Here is a 23,485-nt window from a genome sequence, read left to right as displayed (position 1 = left end):
GACAATTTCTCATCATCATCTGCTGTCTTCTCCACCATAAAGATACTGTTGTATGACTATGCAGAAGACAAATCATCACCAGCTGTCTCCATCATCATAATGAAAACTCTGAATCAGTACGCACATCAAAATTCATATCTAATGGCTCACCAGAACAATCAGGGGCACACAGTAAGTGTAAGAAGCCTGTTTAAAACTAGTGCCTTGCTTGAGTTGTATTTATATTATTCTTAAAAGGCGAAAACGCAGTAAACATTTTCTTATAATCTAAACCATGAAACTTAATTGTCTGCTGAGTTTTATGGCATGTAAATTACTGCGATAGCTGGACGCGTGATGTTTGAAGTACAACACATAAAAAGTGCTCGGTATTTATCTCAACCATAGAATCTCTTGCATTCAGTACATCGGCCATGTAGCATAAAGTCAAGGTGCAAATTATGCAGTAGTCTACACACAAAAATTGACATGTGGTGCTCATTTGCAGCACTTCTTCAGCATTGCGTGTATAGGCTTTCATATAAGAGTTTTATAGATAATTGGTGAACATTATATACCAGGGAAAGGTTTTGACGAAGAATAAACAAAATTGAAAGGAATATTTCAAGTGGGACTCATAAACATAAGACAAGCCAACAGAGTTAACGAAAAGATGCTCCATACACAATGTGCGGAGAATTTTTTTGTCAGTGTATTTTATTACCAGGGTCTTTACAAACATTAAAAGAAACTGCTAATCACCGTCACCTCACGGAGGCATAAACATCCATCACTCCAAGGGCTAATGCGAGATAGGTAAAAAAACCGTGCTCCTTACCAATATATTTCAACATAGTTACAGTTATCCAAAGATAAGGTTGAAAGTTAAGTGGAAAAGCTGATCTTCCCGGAATTATCTAGCATTAAATAATATCGAAAGTGCCTGGGCATTGTCCTGAATTTTTTGTCTTTTGTGCAATAGATTATGTGCACTGGCATTTAATGCGGATTTACGGCACTTCTTTCGTGCATGTGTCTATTCGTATTTCTGTCGTGCGGCGGTCCTTAGCAGTGTAATTGTAAAATGCATTTGTTTTCAGCCTTCTACTTTGTGGTCTGCAAAACAAGCGCTTATGCAGTTCCGCGTGTGCAGTTTTTTGTGAACACGCGATATAAACGAAGATACTAAATAAGTGTATATCTGGAAGTGAAGCAATGGGCTCTCACTTATAACGCGGCACATCGTTTACAAGGCAACGTTATCTCTTCGCGCGCCTTCTACAAATCCGCATGGAACTGCTTCTGATGCTAGTATTCGCCTTCGTCATCCGGGCACAGGTCTCGTGAGTGTGGAGGGACTATAACGCCACATATGTCCACGAAATGATCGATGCAGTCCTGTGGCACAGCGTCTTTTACTTCTTTCTTGGTCCAAAGTATGCATTCTGTCTCGCATGAAAAAAGAAGCAAAAGTACAAAAGAAATATTATTATTTACGAGACCCAATGTTATTGATATTCTCAACGAAAGGTGTGTTGTTTTTATACCGTGTTGGGTACTTAAACCAAAACTTGGTAACCCTTGGTTTACCCCTTCATATTTACCCGCCGGCTTCTGTGTCAGCTTATGTTGTGGCTAACTTTCTTTTACGGGATCTTCTGCTTCTATCATTAGCGCGATAATGCAAAAGTTAAAAAAGTATTTTGAGGATTTATATACTGATATTAAATACATTTTACCTACTCGTCTGCTGCTTAGCGCTCAATCCAGCAACCCCATTATATTGTCACGACCAGAGGAGCCGTGAAGGTAGACGTCGGGAAGAACCCAAGACCGGGAGCCTTCTTTTAATTATGAAGCCAGCTTCCACGACACAGAACAGAACAGCGCGCCACGAGAGCCCACCGCCGCTTCGTCGTCGTCTTCGACTCAGCGCGGAGGCCGCGCGGCGCGTTAGGCGCGTGGCATTATTCCCCCCCGCGAAAGCAAACATCGTCTCGATGTGGAATGGGGTATGTACAGTGAGGGGAGGAGGAACAAAAAAAGACTGGGGGTGAGGTGAACTATACAGTGGGCGCTAGATGACATGTAGGGAGAGTCAAGTTCACACGTGGGGTAAGGGGAAAAGGTACGAAACAGCGTGAACACAGCGCTCAGTCACGCGAAAAGTACGGCTTTAAGCGCACTACATGCACGATTTCAGGCCGTTGACGCTGAGGGCCGGCGACCACAGTTCCATGGGGGACAACTTCGTAGGTGACGCTGTTCAGGCGGCGCAGGACTCTGTACGGGCCAAAATACCTATTTAAAAGCTTTTCGCACAAGCCCTTGCGGCGCACTGGCGGTGCAGATGTTCCGTGAACGTTGCGGAAAAAATGATGACATCGTCAAGATAAACAAGACAGGTCTGCCACTTCAAACCGGTGAGAACGGTGTCCATCATTCTTTGGAACGTGGCAGGAGCACAGCAGAGCCCGAATGGGAGGACGCGAAATTCATACAGCCCGTCCGGTGTAATGAAAGCGGTTTTCTCACGGTCCCTCTCATCAACTTCTATCTGCCAATAACCACTTCTGAGGTCGACCGAAGAGAAGTACTTGGCTTGACGAAGTCGGTCGAGGGAGTCGTCGATACGCGGGAGCGGGTACACGTCTTTCTTGGTTCTTGGTTTCTTGGTACACACTGTTCAGCTTCCTGTAGTCGACGCAGAACCGTAGTGTCCCGTCTTTCTTTTTCACGAGGACGACAGTAGACGACCACGGACTGCTTGACGGTTGGATGACGCCGTCTGTGAGCATCTCTTCGACCTGTGTTTGAATAGCATCTCGCTCACGAGGGGACACACGATAGGGCTGCTGATGGATGGGTCGGGCTCCTTCATGCGTGATAATGCGGTGTTTAACTATCGACGTTTGGTGCACTTTGGACGACGACGTGAAACATGCACCGAACTCCCGCAAGAGGTCCTGGAGTTGCCTCTTTTCAGTGGGAGGAAGGCCAGGATTTATGTCTACGCTGGTGACCGCTTCGGCGTCAGCTCCAGGTGTGTCCTCCGCACAAGCAAAGCATTCGGCCACTTCCTGAACATGGTCGACGTAAGCGATGGCTGTGCCACGGAACAGATGTCGATGTTCATTGCAGAAGTTGGTGACAAGGACCTCTGTACAACCGTCATGAAAGGATCCAAGGCCCCGTGCCACCACAACCCCCTTAGCGAGTACGAGGGAGACATTAGGCTCGACAACCCGGAGTCCCCTATGTGGCTCGTCGCAGGTAACTCTCGTGAGAATGCTGGCACGTGGTGGCACCGCAACGTTATCGTCGGCGACTCGCAGGGCGGACCGAGAACCCTGGTGCGCAGGTTCTTCTGTGGCCATTGCGGTAGAAAACGTCACCAAGCGGTTCGGGAGGTCTATGATCGCACCGTGCTCGCGAAGAAAGTCGATGCCAAGGATGACATCGCCAGAACATTCGCGGAGAACGAGAAAAGTGGCAACGAATGTGCAGCCTCGAACCGTAACCCGGGCCGCACACATGCCGAGTGGTGCGACAAGGTGTCCGCCTGCCGTGCGTATGTCGGGACCGTCCCAGGGTGTCGTCACTTTTTTCAGGGCCGTCGCAAGCCGTCCGCTAAGGATAGAGTAATCTGCGCCCGTATCAACCAACGCGCTGACCTCCTTTGTGTCGACGAGAACAGGGATATGCAAGGAGACCCTGCCTTCAGCACGGCCCGTCGATGGCTGTTGTGGAGGATTCAGTCGGTACGGCGGCGGAACCTGGTCGGCGACTGGGGTAGCGCTGTAGGAGCGATTCAAGCGGCGCGTCGGGGGAAACTCTTCGGCGATGCGGCGGCGTTCGGCGTCGGGGCGATTGGGTCGGTGCGGCGGCGGAAGCGAGTCGGCGATTGGGGTTGCGGCATCGCGGCGATACGAAAGGCGCGTCGGGGAAAACTGTGCAGCGATGCGGCGTGCGACGTCGGGGCGATTCAGTTGCTGCGGCGGTGGAAGCTTCGCGTCGGAACGGCGTTCGGCGGCCTCGCCTCCAAAGGCCGCCGGAGCTAGTTTTCCCGACGAGGGCTCGAGGAACCACGTTGTCCTGAGGCGAAACGGGACCCAGGGGGCGAAGACCGGCGTGGAGAGGGCGAAGACCGGCGTGGAGAGGGCGATCGCGACTCGCGGCGCGGAGGAGATGGTGAACTACGCTGGCGGGTGACATACTCGGCGATGTCTTGAGGGCGCTCTCCAGGGCGTGGACGGGGGCTGTCAACAGAAAAACCGCGCAGTCCCATTTCGCGATAGGGGCACCGCCGGTAGAGATGGCCGGCCTCACCACAGTGGTAGCAGAGCGGGCGTTGATCCGGAGTGCGCCAGAGGTCAGTCTTCCGCGGTGCCTGGCGCCGATCCGCCCAGTAAGGAGTCGGCTGGGCAGAGTGCACCGCGACCAATGGTGCGGTGTAAGGCGAAGGCCCAGGAGAAGGGGCCGCGCGGCGCACGACGTCCGCGTACGTGACTGGCTGGACAGGAGTCGGGTACGGCGCGGGATCGTATGGGGTCGGTTGCGGCGCCGGCACAGCTGCAGCGTCTTGTGCCCTGAGTGCCTGTCGGATTTCCTCGCGGATGACGCTGGTGACGGAATCGACGCGAGGGGCAAAGGTGGCTTGAAGGTGCTGCAGCTCCTCGCGGACCACGGAACGAATGAGTTCGCGAAGGGAGTCCGCATTCGTCCTGGGTTCATGGTCGAACCGGTCCAACGTTGATAGAGTCGACGTTTGGCGCAGTTGCCGGTCGTGCTGATGGGATATTTGCTGCAGCAATTTCTCCATGTGCACGGCGTCGGCCAGGAATTCCGCGACGGTGTTGGGCGGGTTCCGCACGAGGCCGGAAAAGAGCTGGTCTTTTACGCCGCGCATCAGGTGCCGAAGCTTTTTTCTTCAGGCATGGCCGGATCGGCGCGATGGCAAAGACGCTTCACATCCTCGACGTACATGGCAACACCCTCACTGGGAAGCTGAATTCGAGAGGACAGTGCACGCTCTGCGCTCTCCCGGCGGTCGCTGTTGGCGTATGTACTCAGGAGCTGACGTCGAAAGTCCGGCCACGTAGAGAAAATAGTCTCATGGTTTTCGAACCACGTTCGTGCAGAGTCTTCAAGGCTGAAGTAAACGTTACGCAGCTTTGTAGCGTCGTCCCAGCAGTTAAAGGTCGCGACCCGTTCGTAGTGAGCCAACCAGTCTTCGGCATCTTCAAACAGGTCGCCGTGAAAGGGCTTAGGCGTGCGTGGAGTCTGAAGGGTGAGATAGGTGGGGCTGGCTGCAGGGACAGTCGTAGGCAGGGCGGGCAGTGGCGTCGCCATGAGTGGAGTGGTAGTTGAAGGCGCCCTCACAATAGGAAGGGCCTCGGGGGACAGGCCGCGGATCCTCCGGCTGGCACGATGGACAGGGGTGGTCACAAGAGGCGGACGCGTCGAGTCGTCCTCAGGAGTAGGGAGCATCGGCCGCACCTCCACCAGTGTCACGACCAGAGGAGCCGTGAAGGTAGACGTCGGGAAGAACCCAAGACCGGGAGCCTTCTTTTAATTATGAAGCCAGCTTCCACGACACAGAACAGAACAGCGCGCCACGAGAGCCCACCGCCGCTTCGTCGTCGTCTTCGACTCAGCGCGGAGGCCGCGCGGCGCGTTAGGCGCGTGGCAATATGACCGGTAAGCGCTGCCGAGTCCCTGCCAGCTTCCGCGAGTGTGTCCGGGGGGCGAAAGGAAAAAAAAACACTTCTGCTGTCACAGATGGAATTTATTGCTGCTACAGCAGTTACGCTGGCAAGCAAGTAAATACGCTAAGGATTGGAAGTCAGTCGACCGACAAGTAGGGCTACAAGCGAGTGTTCACACACGTTTGACCAGGACAGCGTCCGAGACCGGACGAGTCGAGCAAGCTGGATGCGTTCCCACCTGACTCGGTGTCGCTGGCGGAGAGCAGTGCCGCACCGAAACGTCCGGGCATAATTTAAAAATTTTTGAATTTCTTCTCTACTACGAGAGCTACATGGAGAAATCTAAAAGGTTACCCCGAATTCGCGATTTCTAGTCTCGCGCACCCTCCCTAACTGATGAAAAACGTCACGCATTTGCTTAGGCTTCACTGCAGAATGACCTGCACACTCTAGGCTTTTAAATTAGAGCAAATAATAGCCATGTTTTCTCTGCACCTCACTACTGAAATGTGCAGAGATAGAGACACTGTAATTCTGGAAGCATTCTGGAAAGAATCACATGTTAGAACGGCTCTTAATTTCGCCCGGAAAACGACTGACATTATCTAGTTGTATTTAATCCCTAAAGAATAGCTTGCACGACAATGTTCTGAAGAAAGGTAAACATCTTATAGAATGTAACATGGTACCCATGTGGGCTAGTTGGTGTACATCAGACATAACTTCACCAGCGAAAGAACAAGTTCGTTGCTTGTTCGACTCGGGTCGTTTACAAGATACCCCTGTCATGTGGAAGAGTGTACACGGGCCAAGCTGGCAGATGTGTTAATGACCGGGCACGCGAACATAATAATTCTCTGAAAAATTCGTCAGATCAAAATACTCTCCCAGGTCACTGCAGGAGTTGTAAAAAATGTGTTCCAGGTTTTAACAACATTTCTGTTACCGGAAAAGAGAAAAACAGGAAAGAGAGGGAAATCCTTGAGGCCTTTCATATTAGGCTGCAAGGCAGAGTGACACATGCATCAGTGCACCGTCCTTGCATCTCACTAGCAAGGAAGTTAATTTCCTAAGCAGAAGTGTGCGCGTGCAAGATTGATAGACAAATTACCTGTATTTTGTTGTTTTCCAGTGTTAGAGCGTGTATCCACTCCTCGGTGATCTGCCACTTATGTATTTGTTTGTTTTGTTTAGTGTGTCTGATACGCATGCGTCTTCTGGTGACCTAGGTTGGCCGTTTCTCGATTAAACTTCAGTTGTTAGTCCAGCGTTGTCCTTTGTTCTTCTTCTCCTCGTGTCTCGTTTTTTCGCTGGTGAAGTTATGTCTGATCTTATAGAATACTTTAGAAACAGGTAGTAAATAATTTTTCCGTCCGATTTCTTGCGTAACAGCAGCTTTGGTCATATTTTTTCCAACACCTTTGAGGCACAGTACACACTGCAGAATAATCAACATGTTCCAGGAGCCAGCAATTAATTTTGTATGTGAAGAGTTCACATTCTCAAATACATGCACACAGCGCTAGCAATCTTCTAGTGTGAACAAATTACTGCCGCATGAAAGTTAAATTCCAATCAATGCAATCTGCTTGACATGGACATGTTAGAAACGAGGGATCACAAGGGCAAAGCGCAAACCACCTATATTTTTATTTTGTAGCGTTTTAGATAACGCAAGGTAAATAGATGGTACGGAACAGGTTTTAATTGCTTCCAGACCCTAGTTCTGAAACATAAGGGCGCTGTACATTGCTTTCGTTATCTTTTCGGAGCTTTACCCTGATTACCTGCTTCGGGTCAGTAGCAAACAACCGCTTTGAAGCCTGAGCCAGTTGTGCGATCTGGTCAATCAACCTTACAAGGGTGGCAAGGCGTCATGCGGGTGACTGCAGTCATAATGTACAACGTCCAGTGGCCCTTAGCCGCACTATGGGTGTAATTTCTGCTCCTGATTCTGTCGACAACAACGTAAAGACAAGACATTGGTTCTAGTACTTTCCCAGTTAGGTGATGGTGGCTGAAAGGTCGCCATAAGCACAGTAAAACAAAGGCAGCGTAGGCGACATGGTGATGAAGGCTTTGTAGTGGGCTTTGGAGTGCTCTTCAAATCGTTATGAAATTCCATGAGACGTTTTAGTTGTTCCTGAAGGCAAAGGTCGTCCTGGGGTGGGCAAGCTGCCGTCCATTATAATAAAACGCTGTGGATTCTAAGCCTTGCCATAAATAAAGACGGAAAAGATGTAGCATTCTTCTGGACAATCTACTATACCTTTACAACACGACGCGGAAGTCAAGTTCAGCTGCTTCCGGTACAAGAAGCAAGGTCACTGGCAGATCCATGTTCGCAGAAATCAAGGAGCGCTGCCTGAAAACGAACCTGCAGATGATGTAAGAAGGGTACAAAACTGATGTTTGCCACTCAAAGACAGACGGTAAGGGAAAGTGTCATTTTCAACAACAGAGCGAACGAGCAACGTGAGATAGATTTTAGGAGATAAAATTCCAGCGTCCACGATCGACGTCGATAGTCCACCTTAGGGCCACAAATACATCCGGTCTCTGGCCATGCTAAGAGCTCAAGGTCGACTTAACGACCACAATGTAATTGTACGGTGGGATTTTGGTTGCTATTCCATTGTACAGACGGTATTTCCTTTCTGACTCACAGCGAAACGTGTAATGTAGTACCATCACCATCCTAAACCAAGCATTTGGGATCCTGTCAAATGTTTAATTTGCCATTGGATATATTTCCTTCAAAAGTTCCAATATGTTGTCCTTGGAAACGTGGCCGGCGCGCACGATTCGTGAGCTCCCATGAAAACATTGAGCCTCGGAAGGAAGACGTCACTCGCGGTATGGAAACCCGTGCTACAAACAATATATGCCACGCAAAAACTGAACATGGCGACAATAATGGCGCAAACTGCGTCTTCGAATGGACGTTGCGCGTATTCACTCAGTGAACTTCACCACAGACGAACTGGGCTCAAAGCAACGGAATGAAAGTAGCCACATTTCGTGGCTGCCTTAAAGCCGTTCGCATGAACACAACTTTGAAATAAGTTGAAGTGGACACTGTTTTCTAAAATTGAAATCACTTCCACTGGCCCAATTCTCCATCATGGAAAGAAATTGGGCAATTAGTCGAACAAAATACAACCTGTAACAACGCGCTACCGATGGCATATGAAGGACTTCTCGTGGCATCAGGGTATGCGATAAATGTTTGAAACCGATGTCAAACAGTTCGCAAAGTCATGTGTGCTTTGCCATAAAGCGGTTCAGAGGAACCTAGCAAGCTTTGTTCAAATCAGCAGCACGCCACTCCAAAAGCATGATGCAAGGCCCAAACCTAAAGAAATGTCCAAGCGCGCCTCAGTCGCTGCCTCATGCTCCAGCTTGGAAGACAACTACTACTAGTGTTAGCTACAAAATGGTGCGCTTGCCAGAAAGTTTAGCACGGGGTGTCTGCCTATAGATGTGTATTTACGTGCTCTTAACGAAAGAGGTTTATATTCCGGACTTACATTCTTACTTGATGTATAGGCATGTTGGTCTACGGTATTCAGTAATGATCTGTGCCCACTTATAGTGCATGCTGTAATCGTAAGCTGGAATTTTCGTTTTGCAAAAAAAAACGACAACTTTGAAGTATATTTGTAAAAGTTATGGTTGTATGCATTTTTTTTGTTGTGGTTAGTAGTTCTCAGGAGATGTTAGCGCTTTCAATATTTCAACTTAATGTTTGCAGAAAGCAAGTCAACAAGCCATTGAAATCTAGAAGGAAAGTCGCGCATTACATTCACTGCAACGTACCTTACAACATTGCTTGTGTGCAAATGTGGTGTGGTGGCATGGTGCAATGTTGCTAATATCTGTCCCATAAACTCGTTCTGAAGTGAACGGCAACTTGTGTTGCGTTGGGGCATTTGGGGACCCGGGACAGCCGCCGGTCTCCAAAGACACATAACAGCATCAAGAGCCAAGCCCTAAAGTGCGTTTGTCAGCATCGCGCCCTACATTGCATCATGGGCCTTCGTCGGGCTGCTGTGTCGACAACCGGTACTGGAAGCACCAAAGCTGAGGCTGCAAACCCGTCCACCACGCGACGTCACAACACAGCGCTGCAGCAAAGACGGTGTTCTACCCCCGAGTGGATACGTGTGACAGTGAAATCTGAAACGCTTTTAGAGACCTTGGGACTCTGTCTTTTCGCATGTATGCGTTCCTCATAATTTTGCTTTTGTTCCATTACTCCTTTAGGCGCGTCTCAGTGCTCAAAGCAACGGTTCTTCTCTTTTTCTGGTCGATTCCAAACTCGATGCGTTATGACTGGAGCTAGTTCCCCTACTTTCTCATACATCCCGCGACCAAGGGTCAATGTTAAAAGGCGGACATGAGCCCTTCGCAAGTAATGAGTGCAACAAACCATGAGGATTAATGAGGACAACGTTTTTATACTACTCCTATGAAGAATGTGACTAGTATATTAATGCGGCGGCATTAGAGTGGGCGCAACGCAACAACCCCAGTAGTGTCCGAGAGGAAATATGATGATTCATCGAGACAGGTTACGGGCCGATGTCACATCGTCACAACGGGCCCACTGCGGCAATTGATTATTGATTAGTGTAGAGAAGTCACACGACCTTGTGCCGTCATCATAACCTGCCCAAAGGGGCGTGAAAAGCCAGTAGCTTATATTGGGCTCCAAATAAAAAACAAGAAATGATGTGTTATGCGCAAATTTCGGCAACGTCAACGCATATTGGATACCTGATAGTGCAGCTGTATGTCTGAACTTGCTATTTACGGAGCGAAAACTGCAAATAAACTGACGCGAATACACGCAACAGTTGCGAAAGAAGCTACTTCAAATGTGAAATCTAAAGTGTTGAATTCCAGTCTTGTGTTGTCTAGGCCACCACATAGTTTTTGTTTCTGAATATTTTCGCAGTCTCGGAATGTCTGGCTGACTTACGATGTTCATGATATTCCACGTCCGAGACCAAGCAGTTCTTGTAGTCTGTATAGTATATGATTGCTTCCTTTTTTTCTGGGTCTGAAAAATGGAGTTGGTCATTAACACTTCGAAACAGTACGCTGGAGGTCGTTAATACACATTCTTCCGAGGACGTAATCCTCGTGAATTCTGAGACGCTCGCTAAAAAGTACAATGCATTGAAAGCAATTGCATTTTGACGCCAAAGTGCTCATTGGAACTGAAAGCATATTTATCATACTTGTTTCGTAACATTGAAAACATTTTCATTACTATGCCCAGGACAAAATTTCAACATCTTTCGCGCACTTTTAAAGAAGCAGGCAGCGCAAAGAAATTGGTTCTTGTTAGGAGAAAATCTTCGTCTTGTACAAGAGTAAATTTAGATATCCTGTCTTGTTGATGGCTAGCATAGGCATAAACACACATGATAGATTTTGAAAATTTGAGTCTTACTTATGTTGTGTTAGGTACCTACAAATAGCTGTTAATTTTATCGAAAGTTTTAATGGGGTTTCAGTCCATCAGTACAAATTAAGTTAAGAGTTTTATAATGTTCTTTGAGGATTTCGGCAATGCTGACAACACACAACCACAGAGCCCACCGAAAGCTGCTGATGACATCTGCGATTCGTGCAACACTATTGTTCTTGGAAAAGATTGGCTCAAAAATGGAAACAATAGTAATTATACGATTATCACGCTTAACCTGTACACAAACTAGCGCTGTGCTTTGAGAATTATAGCATGACTTTTCATAGAGAACCACTCTTCCATCTGTGCGATAATAAAAATGATAAATTTGATCTCAGCTCACTCAACAAAATTATATACCTGCCCTAAAGGTTACAGCCTCGAGAATTCATTCGAGCGCAGTTATGCGGCGACATCGTCTGTAAAACAAGAGAACGAGGCTCTAGGGAAGCGCGTATAGGGGCTATTAGAGCAAGGCGCTTTATCTAAAGGAGCAGAATGCTGCAAAATAAAATGTACCAACAAGCTGAAATTGCCACTATATCAGGAATAGAACAAACGCGACTGCCCCGAGCTGGCCAGCCAAGTGAACCACAAGGAGCTGCCTCGCAGTGTGAAAAAAAGACCTGTGGGTTACATGAGCTGTCAAAGATAACGTTTAACTTGGTGCGGACGGCGTATAAACAATGTGCAATGCCTCCTCTATTAATAATGCGCGTCAGATCATCCGCCTTCCGAAGTAAGGAGCGTGCACTCTTTATCCACAAGGAAGCCCGCTGCTGGAAGGCCTCAGTGGTTTCGTCTTTAGGCTCTTTTTTTTTTGTTGTTGAATCTATGTGGGCACAAAACCGCGTTTCTCACTCTCATCTTCACACCCTTCCTCCATTCGGCTGCAGGTGGCACGACGCCCTCCTTCCACCCGCTGCAGATAGCGAGACATTCTTGCGAGCTTACTTTAGCTTGCTACTATCGATACAGCTGGTTCAAAGGCTCATCCGAGCTTATCTGAAGTTACCAGAGTAACTCTGAAGCTTCAACGTCATAATCGTGAGGTTCTTCGCTAGTGACCCATTTGTACTCGGCGACAGCTTTTCCGGCAGTGAATATGCAGCACGACTGTACCTCTGGCAGCCGGCCGCGGTGCTTTCTCCGCGGTAACTTACTAGTCTTGCTTGAGGAGCGCGTGCCGTCTCTAGAAGCTTCTCGTAACTTGACATGACCAGCAAATTTGCCGCAATTAAGACAGCTGTTTTCTCCTTGTCTTCCAAGGTTGAAAGTTGGCAGTCGTGTTAGAAGTGTGCATTAAAAATGGATACTGGCAATATACCATGGTTCAAGGGAGAGTCATAACGGCCAGCCGGTACAATATTCCGCTGCGCACGAAGATGGAACGCGGTTTGGCTCCGTAGTTTCCTCTTCACTGCTAAAATAAATTTTAACAGAGTACAGTGCTACTCACTTAAATTAATATAAGCTCACCGGTAACAATCCGGGTAATTGCACCGCCGATCTGTACACGCGTCTTCGGCACGGGGATGAGAAAAATGCTCAACATCTTGACTAACCGCTGCACCATACGCGCACACATACCCAGCACTCTGCCGAGAGATTATCACGGCGCATGTTATCAAACCTCACAACTAGTTTTAAAGAGAAAACCCAGACCGATGCCAAATCTAATAGCATGACAAACAATATACCCATACGGTAAATGAACTATCGTGACCAAACCTCGCAGGATGAGAAAAAGCGCTTTGAAAGTGCTCTCCTCTCCGGCTAACAAAACGTTCCCGCCCATACGTCCCTGTATCTCCGCCACCTTACGCGCCCCGTAAGTAGATCGGAGGCTACCATTTACCGAGGACTCGTACCCCTTGTCGAGACAACTCGGCAGGGCAGAGTGTACGTACTAATTGCTCTGTTTCTGTCCGCCCAAAAAACTTCACTTCAAAGGATGTAAAGATAGGCAGGTTGGTTGAAATGCACAGCTGGAAAAAGTGCGAACTAGAGCAGACGGAGCAGAGAAAAATTAGGTGAAAGCGCTTTAATTCTTTCTTCCTCCATGTAATCGCTTTTGTGCTCTTTCAGAATTAAGCTTCATTTTCCACCTACAAACCTCCACCTACTTCCGCATACACCCCCCCCTTCCCCCTCCCTCTCACTGTCTCCACCTGCAGGAAGCTACACTTACTCACCCCAGGCTTACCATCACACGGATAGGAAAACTGGAAACAAGTCTACTTTATCTGTACCAGCAAGTGTCACTTAACGTACAGTTATTCGTGATTATGTTGTTCTGACCTACTCTATAAAACCAATGACTTTTTCATGATCCTTATTTCTGAAACGCTGTATTAAAGCATGAGATAGACTTGTTTTCTACGTAGTATTTTCGTGCCGCTTTTGCATAGAAATTAGTAACGTCACTTGAGATTTTTTGTTTTATTTCCATTTTATCTATGCAAGTTCCGAGTCACTTTTCGTAGCTGCTGCTTATTTGCATTTGTGGAAGAGGGGCTACTAATTAGAGACGTCTCTTGGCTCTGCAGCCAATTATTGCCGTGAGGAATATTGTGTCGTATAACGGCTGTAAGGACTGTAATCGAAATTACTCTGCTTCCGAAAACAAGAGTGCCAGAGGATATCACACACAAAAAAATGCAGCCAATGGGTTACCTACAGGGGTGAAATTAAATAACTGACATGCTCCACGAGCTTTAATATTGCGAGCATCGGTACATACCTCCAGGTGTGGTAAACTCAACTCTTCCGGGTGTGTCCCACACCTCTGCAGAGAACGGTATTTCTTCCCTGAAGAAATTGCAGATTTTTTAAAAAATACAGTTACTAATAAAAACATATAAAATAAACACTAGACGCGCTTGAAAAATACACCATAGATAAATTATCTTTTCAGCAGAATGTGTGATGTGCCGAAACACGAAAACATGCTCTAATAATAGGGATCTGCTGTTCAGTCACGCAACTACTGCACTCATCACAAGTTCATGTATCTTTGAGTTGAGAAGATTTAAGGCATGAGGACACTTTGAAAACAAAACTTTTGGGAAACAAAAACTACTTTAAAATACATTTCAACAAAATGGCGATTCGTTTCTAAACTGCAACAAAATATGTTCCTCGTCGAAAGATACAGCAAAGTCGTGAACAAGCTCAACTTTTAGCGAAAGCGAAACTAAAACATCAACAAAATAACTAATTCATTGAACATTAGTTTCTTCGTTTTAATTTTTCTCTTGAAAAGTTATTTTTCTCACAATTTGTGACTATGTATTATTAAGTGACTAAAGCGTAAAATTGTCAGGCAATACTTTTGGAACATAACGGAATGTTATGTTAGCTTGCCAACACTGAAGCTGGTTCGGTATTATCCCTTGCGTAATTTCAACGATGGCGACAGCCGAACACTAGATATCCTGAAGCACAAGTGGCTGAACCTGGTCTGTAAACACTAATATAAATAAATACAGAAGGTGAATTATATCCGCGAGGTACGGAAAAACGAGACTCCGATGCTTCTTGACGAGGCCCTTATCTCGGATTCACAGGTACACAGCCGGCACGATATCACTCAAAGTATATTGGACACAATGAAAATTACACAGCTAATTACTCAGGTATGCACACAAGAACGTGTATATATGATCTGAATAGATTCCTGCCGGTCTTCTAATGCAGCGAAAAAGCGCGAAGTTAGCTACTTAAGTGAGCTACCACAAGAGCAAAAGTGCCGCCGTGGTGGCTCAGAGGTTATGGTGCTCGGCTGCTGACCCGAAAGACGCGGGTTCGATCCCGGCCGCGGCGGTTGAATTTCTTTGGAGGAGAACTTCTAGAGGCCCGTGTACTCTGCGATGTCAGTGCACGTTAAAGAACCCCAGGTGGTCGAAATTTCCGCAGCCCTCCACTACGGCGTCCCTCATAGACTTAGTCGCTTTGGGACGTTAAACCCCATAAACCAAACAAGAGCAAAAGTAAGCAAAGACAAGACAGCGAATGAGTGGAGCTAAAAATCTGGCTGGCTGCAACGCTTCAGAAAATTGTTTTGCGACATTTGTAGTTATTCGCAGTATTCTTTCTCGTTTTCGTTAAAGTGTAATGTTTTGCAATTCTATCTACGTGAACATTCCTAAGGTTATTCCTTTGCATCACATATTATTAAAACTAAGCACAATATTCCTTGTATATCGAGCTCTTTTCTAAAGGAGAAGCGCACATAAAATCACTGAGTCTGTTTTGTGACTATCGCATTGTTTTGAATACATCCTGATATGAAAACATTTTTTGGCTATTCCGCTAGCGTAAAAAGACAGTTTAAGACATCATAATTGTTTTGGTCAATTACACAGCTGATGTCTTTTATTAAGTGAATAAAAAATTGATTTACCTTGCTATTAAATAATCTGATGTGTGCAGATATGGTGTCAGAGAATATTTTTTAAAATATTACATATTTGTTTTCATCTTCTTTAACAGTTAGGGTTGGATAAAACACTGCCACTTTTCATACAGACCACAAATTCGCTGTATGTATCTCCTATAAATTTTTTTTTTCCACAAAGTGCTTATTTTTCATTGCCTACACTATTGAGAATACAGAGTTTTTGCAAGTTCCATTAAATGAGCCTAATATTTAATGGTCCAGTACCTTCGGGACTTGATTTTTTCCTAGCCGTTTTTTTTAATCATAACCACGCAGAATTAGCAGCTATTGGATATTATGTTCGCTTTAAAACGTAGAAGAATTCCGAACAATTATCTCTTACAGAACCTGCATTAAGAAATGAGAAGCGTTGAGAATTACTTTTTTTGATGGCAGTGCATAATGGCTCTCTCAACGCCTATAATCTAAGGAAATGTAGTGGTTGAATTAGACGGAAAAGATCTAGAGCGGCGCTCGCCGTCGTCTTTGACTTCAGGTGTTAAACTAGTCCGACTACCCGCGCTCACAATTTGACGCTGAAGAAGCTCCAGAGCTAATCTGAGGTTGCGACCTCAACGCGCTGCTTCTAACGCGAACTGGTTACGTGAGAAACACTTCTCTAGGCTACCATCCTTGTTCCCTATACGTCTGCCGTTTTTTTTTTGCCCATAAATCGCATGCCGCTCAGAGATCTAATTTCTCAAAAAATTGTCTGGTGATTTACATTGCGAAGCAGCAAATAGAGCGCGAAAGAACAAGTTCTTAAAGATAGACACTACCGCCATGTAACCTAAGAGCGCGATAGAGGTGTCCACTAACCAAGGGAGCCAGTTATGCGCTTCGTGAATTTTTTCATTCTGACCCCGCACCTACACCAGTGTCACGACCAGAGGAGCCGTGTAGGTAGGCGCCGGGTAGAACCCAAGACTGGAAGCCTTCATTTAATTATAGAGCCAGGTTCCAGGACACAGAAGAGAACAGCGCGCCTCGAGAGCTCCCCGCCGCTTCGTCGTCGTCTTCGACCCAGCCCGGAGGCCGCGCGGTGCGTTAGGCACGTGGCAATATCAATGTATCCAATGTACGCAGTCCGCCTGTGCTCCAGTGCTGTCTTTTTTCCAGCAATTCTTTCAACGCAAACGAACATTGCTCTAGTGCCGTGTTTCTGCCACCAAATGTTATGCGCCAGTGCATGCAGCGCACATCTCTCTGTCAATACAGCCACATAATCAAAGCGCGAACATTAGTTTGACGAAGAAGACGATGTGCTATGCACAGTGCGAAAGTGTGCTGCAGCTAAGCATCTAAACACGAAGCATGACCAGCTGCGGCGATAGCATAGTGCTCTCGCTCAGTGCGCAGCAAAGCTGATCTCTAGCGCCGCCGTGGCTTCCAGGCTTCCACTCACAGTCACGGCAATAGATACCATTTGTTGCAAAAGTTTACAGCCCACCGCACCGTTTATTTCAATTTCGTGGTGGGCTGTAAACTTTTGTAACAGACGGTACATTTATTGATGGTTTGTCCAAGGTCACCCTCAAGTTCAAACTTCACACAAACCGATGAGCCGGTTTCACCTCGCAAAGTAGTGCTTTCGCGCTATTACATTCATAATGTACAGTGCATGCACTAAAGGCTCCGTCCCTTAAGTACAAGATTTGGAACCCTAGGAAGTAACCAGACTAGTAACTCTTCTACAGTGCGTCCATTATATCTTAATGAAAGCAGTTGATAACACTTATATATACGCCTCGAATTTCGAATAGCGACTCTAACCAGTGTTGCTAATACCAATTTCGCACATTCCACGCGTTGTTGTCTGGCATAAAAGAAATGGCCATCTCTGTCCTCGTAATATTGCATTAAGATTAAAGATATGAAACCAAACTTGTACGTAAGAACTTGTTTTTCAGCTAGCTACTGCCCGCAGACTGTTAGCGTGTGTCAGTGTGTTTGCAGCAATTATGTTCAAATTGTAAGAGCAGCAGAGCTACGGTTTAATGACTTCGCCCTTCATGAAGGCAGTAAACTTCTTTTCACGATTCCTCATAAGTTACAAAAAGTTCGGTTTTCTAAGTTTTCCTCTTAATGAGCGCAAATCATCTCATAAATGCTGTAACTAAAAGTAGATTCCTTCAGCTCATTTCAAGACACTAATCTGAGATCTGTCACCTTCAATGCTTAAGTGTATGTTTACAAGCGCATACAAAAACTACTGCAGGAATGCCATTACCTCCCGCGAGTAACTAATGTTGCACTTGAACCAAATTTATAGCATGAGAGCAGGAGCTTAGTGTGTGAATTTAAGCAAATTTATTACGTCTATATGCCTATGAGAAAGATACGATATTAGATATAGACCAGAACTTAAGCATGGGCGAAAAGTTAGGACTGATATGAAGAGCACCGCGCAGCCAGCAGACAACAGAAAAATAGTGTTTGATGTGATGCGTTAAACACACGAGTAGAGCAGCGTGAAATAGCAAGTAGCGTGCGCCGATGATACTGCAACAGAAACGAGGCTGTGAATACAACTCAGTCGCGAGACTTATGCAAACAACTTATAACCGGTCGTCGGAGTGACCTAAGGGCAGCAAACGAAAGAGCGAGCCTGATAGAGGCAAAGCATTCTAGGCTGCATAAAGATTCTAAAACTGTTCCTGGCGATCGTTGTCAAAATTAGGCTCGCCCCGCTTGATGATAACAGTCATGCAACCAGCAGCAGTGCTTAAACTACCAGCCATACGGCTCATATTTATATCACCAGTAGCGCTTACCCAGTTGATGGAAATGTCCAGAGATATGTGACTTTACGCGCGTCAGGGTCGAAGTCTGTCCTCCTTGCAGATAGGCACTCGAATATTGTGTCGTTGTCTGAATCAGATATGGCAACGCCGTTCTCAAAGCTGGCTAGTACCTAAGTGTAAAAGTTTCATTGGGGTCATCCATTAGTGGCATATACATTTCAGTGATCATGACAGTTTAAAAATGGCTAAACTTCTCGCGGTCTTACTCGACTCGGATATCGAATACATAATACCAGTATGCCAACTAAACAAGAAATCCATCGTGGTTAGACTGTGCTCCTGGCTACGGTTGTATTTTCTGTGGAGGAAATTACCGTCTTCAAGCTTTAGTAAAAAAAAAATTGTCGACGATTACGTTACTTCCTAATGCGAAATTTGAGCGCAGCAGATCAGCTGTTTTAGTTTTTCGATAGATTGAGGCAAATAATTCGGGCAAGACATGTGTTTACAATTACAGGCAACTTATTATTGTTCACACATATTTCTTCCTCACGAAACTCTCCGCCCACAGTTCTTGATTGTCATGAAAGAAGATTTGTGGTAGGAGAAATAGATAAATGTATGCTGGACTTGCTGCACAAAAGCCTGGTGATCAATGTAAAGGCCTATGCAAGTATTTCGCGAGGTTTCACAGCCGTGGGAGGCGTTACAATCGAGAGAAACGGGATGTTCTCCCACATGCCTGGTGAAAAACACCTAGCTCATCATGAAGTTTGCTGTACAGATAAACCATTTGCCTACACCTCTGATGAAACAGCGGATTAATGTGGTCGTGGCAGAAAAATGCTGACAGCGATGCGGTGGCTACACGGCTCAGCAATGCCAAGGAAACGCGCTTCAAGCGCGACTGCAAGTACCGACATGACACCAAGATCAATGTTTAATGCGAACGCAAGAACTGCTGATTGATGCGCTCTGGCTTGGTGTCGCTTCGTGGGTGAGTGTCTTGGCGGAAGGTGTTCTCTTATTCCACAAGTGTGCGTAGTTCTACTCAATAAACTGAAAGCGTTAAACATCGGCACAACAGCAGGCCATATCAGCGCTCCGCAAATACGGTGCACAGGAAGGGTGACGAGAAATTACCGCACATGCCAGACTGTGTTTCTGGTCGTACAGCAGTGCTAGCGCTACATGACACGTAATTTCCGACATAAAAACAAAGAAACGTTTATCTCCTTACTCTTTATCTCAATCGAGGAGGCCATGAGAGGAAAGAATGACCCAGCGCGTCGAACTGCTGTGAATTTATTTGAGGTAATTACGAATGTGCCACACATTTTCAGAGGGTCTCTTGGTGACGAGCATGCCCGAAATGCCGCAAGTATCGGCAATAGAAACGCAGAGTTAGGAATAAAGCGTGGAATTAGGATCGCAAGAGGCATCTCCTCTTCCATGAAAAAAGAAGCCGAGGCGCTAGTGACGGAATTCAGTCGAGAATGCCGGCCTCCCTAAACATACCCCAGTACTGCCTTCCTGAAGGGAGTCGCGTATAAACCGAAAGCCTTCACTTCTTCGAAATCATCGGCACTGATCCAAATCCAAACCTACTTTTGACAACAGTTCCACGCTGTTCCAGCCTGTACAACTAGAAGGCACTGTGGCATTACGAGGACAGTTTTAGTTTGCCTTCAGAAGTCTCCTTGTGACACAGGTGCAAGCGCCGTACTTGAAGCGTCCAACGCAAGGGCCTCTCCGCCAAAGCACACAGCGAGTATCCTAGCCAAGAGCGGTACGCCTAGCGACTGCGCTATTCCACTGTCAGGACCTCATCGGCTTCACCAGTTGTAAAATGATAATCACACATTTTTGATTCCCTTCAGTTATTCGCGCGGGAAGAAAGTAACTAATAAGGATGTCTAACCACTTGAAAGTATCAGAGATAAATCGGTCTCGCTCTTCAAATGCAAGTACCTGTGTTTGACTTAAACACCGTACTGCACACTGTCGACGAGAGAGACAATCACAAGACCTAATGTTTCTGATCGTATGGAATTTGTGAACCTTAATATAGAGAAGTTTGGGCTTGCACTGTACCAGTTCAATCTAGCAAATTTTGGGAACTGTTTTCGCACTCCTGAAGCGGCAGTCTCCTCTCGGTAACGTAGAGGACGGCGTAGTTTTCTGCCCGAATTCAGTGAAGACCCTAAGAGGCTTCAGGAAAAAGCAATACTGGAAAACTCCCTGAACTCTCCCTAAAAACAAAACTGCAGAGCTTCGTTTTCGATAGACAGTGGTCTCACGGACACATCTTGTACTAATACGGTGTTCACACCACCCTGTATAAAATGGCTTCTACCGAAGAATTTCCTTCGACTAATATATCAGGCCATGGACACTTGTTGGGCGTTCCTCAAGAACAATTCTTCTGCGCCATTTCGTTGATTGCTGCTGATCAAGGCAAACGTGGGCATTCAATGTGAAACAGCGCAAATTGAAGCGTTCGATAAACTTCCGCACAGTCTTTAAGCACTCCCATTTCTATACAATGTCAAAAAACGCGCAAAATTGAGATTGGTGCCAAAGCGCCGCAGCATGAGCGCAGCCGTCGTAAAAAATTGTTAAAGTTCAAATCTCTGATTTTTCGCTGCACGGAAAAACCTAGACTCCGCTGCTATTAACGAGACAGCGTTAAGGAGCCCCTGTAGCAGAACATCTAACTTCGAAGCCGGCGTCTTTTACCGTGAGCGAACAATTGATGAAAAGTTCCCAAAGAAGCAACCTAGGATGCAGGGGGGCCTCCTAGGTCACCTGAGCTTGCGGCGTCATCACAACCTGCCCAATGGGTTGTGAGAATACTGTCCACCGTGGCAGGTGATTGTTTAATTATTGATGGGTCGCTCCAGGTAGCACAGGTAATCAGCCACATATTATAGATGGATAGTTGCGCTCTGGCCCTTTGTAGCACAGGCCTTAGCCAATACGCTTCCAATATTGTGCCAGTTACCAGTGTTGATTGCGCTGGGTCACACATGGTTACCCTCCTGACATCGCACGGCAGTTACGCATCGTTAACCACTGCGTCACAAGTACTATGCAGACCACCAGGGATCTATGAATGTCCAGAATGACCAATTTGGCATATAAGCGAATTAACCCTTTCGGATACGGCGTCATACGCTTAAGGCGGGGCTTAAGTATCGCCAGTGGGTTTTTTTGCGTGCCACCCTGCTGAAGCTCGTGCCATCTTTCGCTGCCTTTGAACTAAGTTCCCAAGGAAAAATAGCAGTTCCTGAACTAAGGATGTCTCGGAGTCTAAATAAGTTTGTTTTCTGGAATATGTTTTCAAAACTCTGAATCATGTAGTCGTTAAGAGCCATGCATTAATTACGAGGTCACTAACAAAGATACAGCAAGTGTTATCCTCTCTAGTTTGCTTAAAACCACCTCACTATAGTGTTGCTACTGAAGAATAGCGGTTCAACACGGAGTAACCACCGCAACCCGCCGGTTTTCTGTGTCTGTCGCCTTTGGGGCCGCGGGCGCTCACACACTTTTTCCGCATCTTTGGATTTAATGGTGCATCGCGCTCTCGAACATAAGGGTGATGCTGCCACGGAAATCGCAGTATACTGCTGCGATTCTCAGGTGCGCAACAACGGACCTGGGCTCAGTCTTCGTTAGCACTAGAGTTCGCGGGGAAGTTCAATAAATACTTTGCGAAGAATTTTTCCGGGTGAGCTTTTCTTGAAACAATAAGAAGTGAATGTGCTACGATAAACAAGCCACGAAGTCAAAGAAGGCATAAGTGCATTGCGTACCAGTACATCAAACATCAAAGCATATGAAATGCTTATAAATTCATAATAATGGTCTCGCAATAGAAGATCTTTTGGGCGGGTTACAGCGGGGAATCATAGTGACGCACATATTATTTTTAGTGGTGCAATGTAGGCTATCGCGTGTCCAACACCTCGTTTAGTTCACGAAATTCGGCGAACATAAAACTTATCAACGACCAGAAAGAACTATTATCTTCACTGTTACTCCCCGATTAGTGGGAGAGTTTCTGTCACATTTACATATCTCTAGACTGCATGCACAACGCTCGTACGCTTTTAAGGTTCAATGCTATAAAATGGTTTTTTTTTTTCGCAACACTACCACATCCAATCTACATCTGACTTGGGTTCATCAAACCGCTGCCTATTTTTTCTGCTTTATTAACCATTTTTAGCACAAGACTCTGTGGGTTTCCTGAACTCACCTGCCCAACTTCTTTCGCTGGGACTGCACCACCTCATTCAGATGTAGCCTGCAGCCCTAGATTCACGTCGAGTTGGCGGACATGGTTGCAGGGTAAATATAAGACAGCCGCCGCGGTGGCTCAGTGGCTATGGTGCTCGGCTGCTGACCCAAAAGACGCGGGTTCGATCCCGGCCGCGGCGGCTAGAATTTCTTTGGAGGAGAAATTCTTGAGGCCCGTGTACTGTGCGATGTCAGTGCACGTTAAAGAACCCCAGGTGGTCGAAATTTCCGGAGCCCTTCACTACGGCGTCTCTCATAGCCTTAGTCGCTTTGGGACGTTAAACCCCACAAAACCAAACCAAATATAAGACAAGCGTCGGAGTGCTGCTGAAGATTTACAGCTTCAGCAGTCCAGGCTCAAAAGAATTACCCTAAACATGAATGCGTGCCTTCTATCAGCTCCATTACTATAAAAGAAAAACTAATCGCTACCAGTACATTATGACATCCCATTAGCCAATGCACTAGGACGGTTTAGAGGTCAATTACCGTTACGTTCAAACGCTGTTTTGGTCCGGTTGAAAAACTCCTCTGATCTCTGAATATAGGTACTTTCATTACCTTTAGAATATCGGTGGCTTCATAATGCAAGCTTTGCGGTCCTCCAGGGCGTCCCAACTTAGCCTGGATCAAGGTAGCTATAAAGCCGATGACGAGGGCGTATACCAAGCAGGCTTTCATTCTTGGGTCTCCGTGTTATGCCTAGAGCGCAAGCTCTTGCACTTGCTATGAATGTGCTCTCACTGCTACACAAAAGTTAATTTTGTCAGGATTCTTTCCTGTTAGAACCCGAAATAATGCAGCGTGTATTGAGTTTCATCTTCCTGAG

The 23,485-nt window shown here is 46.4% G+C and overlaps 1 protein-coding gene across 2 annotated transcripts; it reads right to left on the bottom strand.

The window, feature by feature from the left end:
- Nucleotides 1-601: 601 nt before the first annotated feature.
- On the bottom strand, nt 602-23,418 carry LOC149360839 (uncharacterized). Of its 2 annotated transcripts, none has more exons than XM_089569404.1 (5): nt 23,218-23,418; nt 18,382-18,521; nt 13,910-13,977; nt 10,672-10,752; nt 602-1,424 (listed from the first exon to the last, which is right to left on the bottom strand). In XM_089569404.1, the coding sequence occupies exons 1-5, from the start codon at nt 23,335-23,337 to the stop codon at nt 1,288-1,290; spliced, it is 546 nt and encodes a 181-aa protein (XP_089425530.1). In that variant the 5' UTR covers nt 23,338-23,418; the 3' UTR covers nt 602-1,287. The 2 variants fall into 2 exon arrangements, with proteins under 2 accessions (XP_089425530.1, XP_089425531.1); XM_089569405.1 differs by lacking the exon at nt 602-1,424 and adding an exon at nt 8,017-8,064.
- Nucleotides 23,419-23,485: the final 67 nt, after the last annotated feature.

Source organism: Amblyomma mixtum, chromosome 2, assembly GCF_055824585.1.
Source record: "Amblyomma mixtum isolate Tamu chromosome 2, ASM5582458v1, whole genome shotgun sequence".
NCBI lineage: Eukaryota > Metazoa > Arthropoda > Arachnida > Ixodida > Ixodidae > Amblyomma > Amblyomma mixtum.
This window is presented reverse-complemented; position numbering and strand designations above follow the sequence as displayed.

Coding starts and splice junctions, on each gene's coding strand:
- LOC149360839 (XM_089569404.1), bottom strand. CDS start 23,337: ATGAAAGCCTGCTTGGTATACGCCCTCGTCATCGGCTTTATAGCTACC. Junction 18,522..23,217: donor AAGCCACCGATATTCTAAAG/GTAATGAAAGTA, acceptor TTTTACACTTAG/GTACTAGCCAGCTTTGAGAA. Junction 13,978..18,381: donor TGGACATTTCCATCAACTGG/GTAAGCGCTACT, acceptor CAATTTCTTCAG/GGAAGAAATACCGTTCTCTG.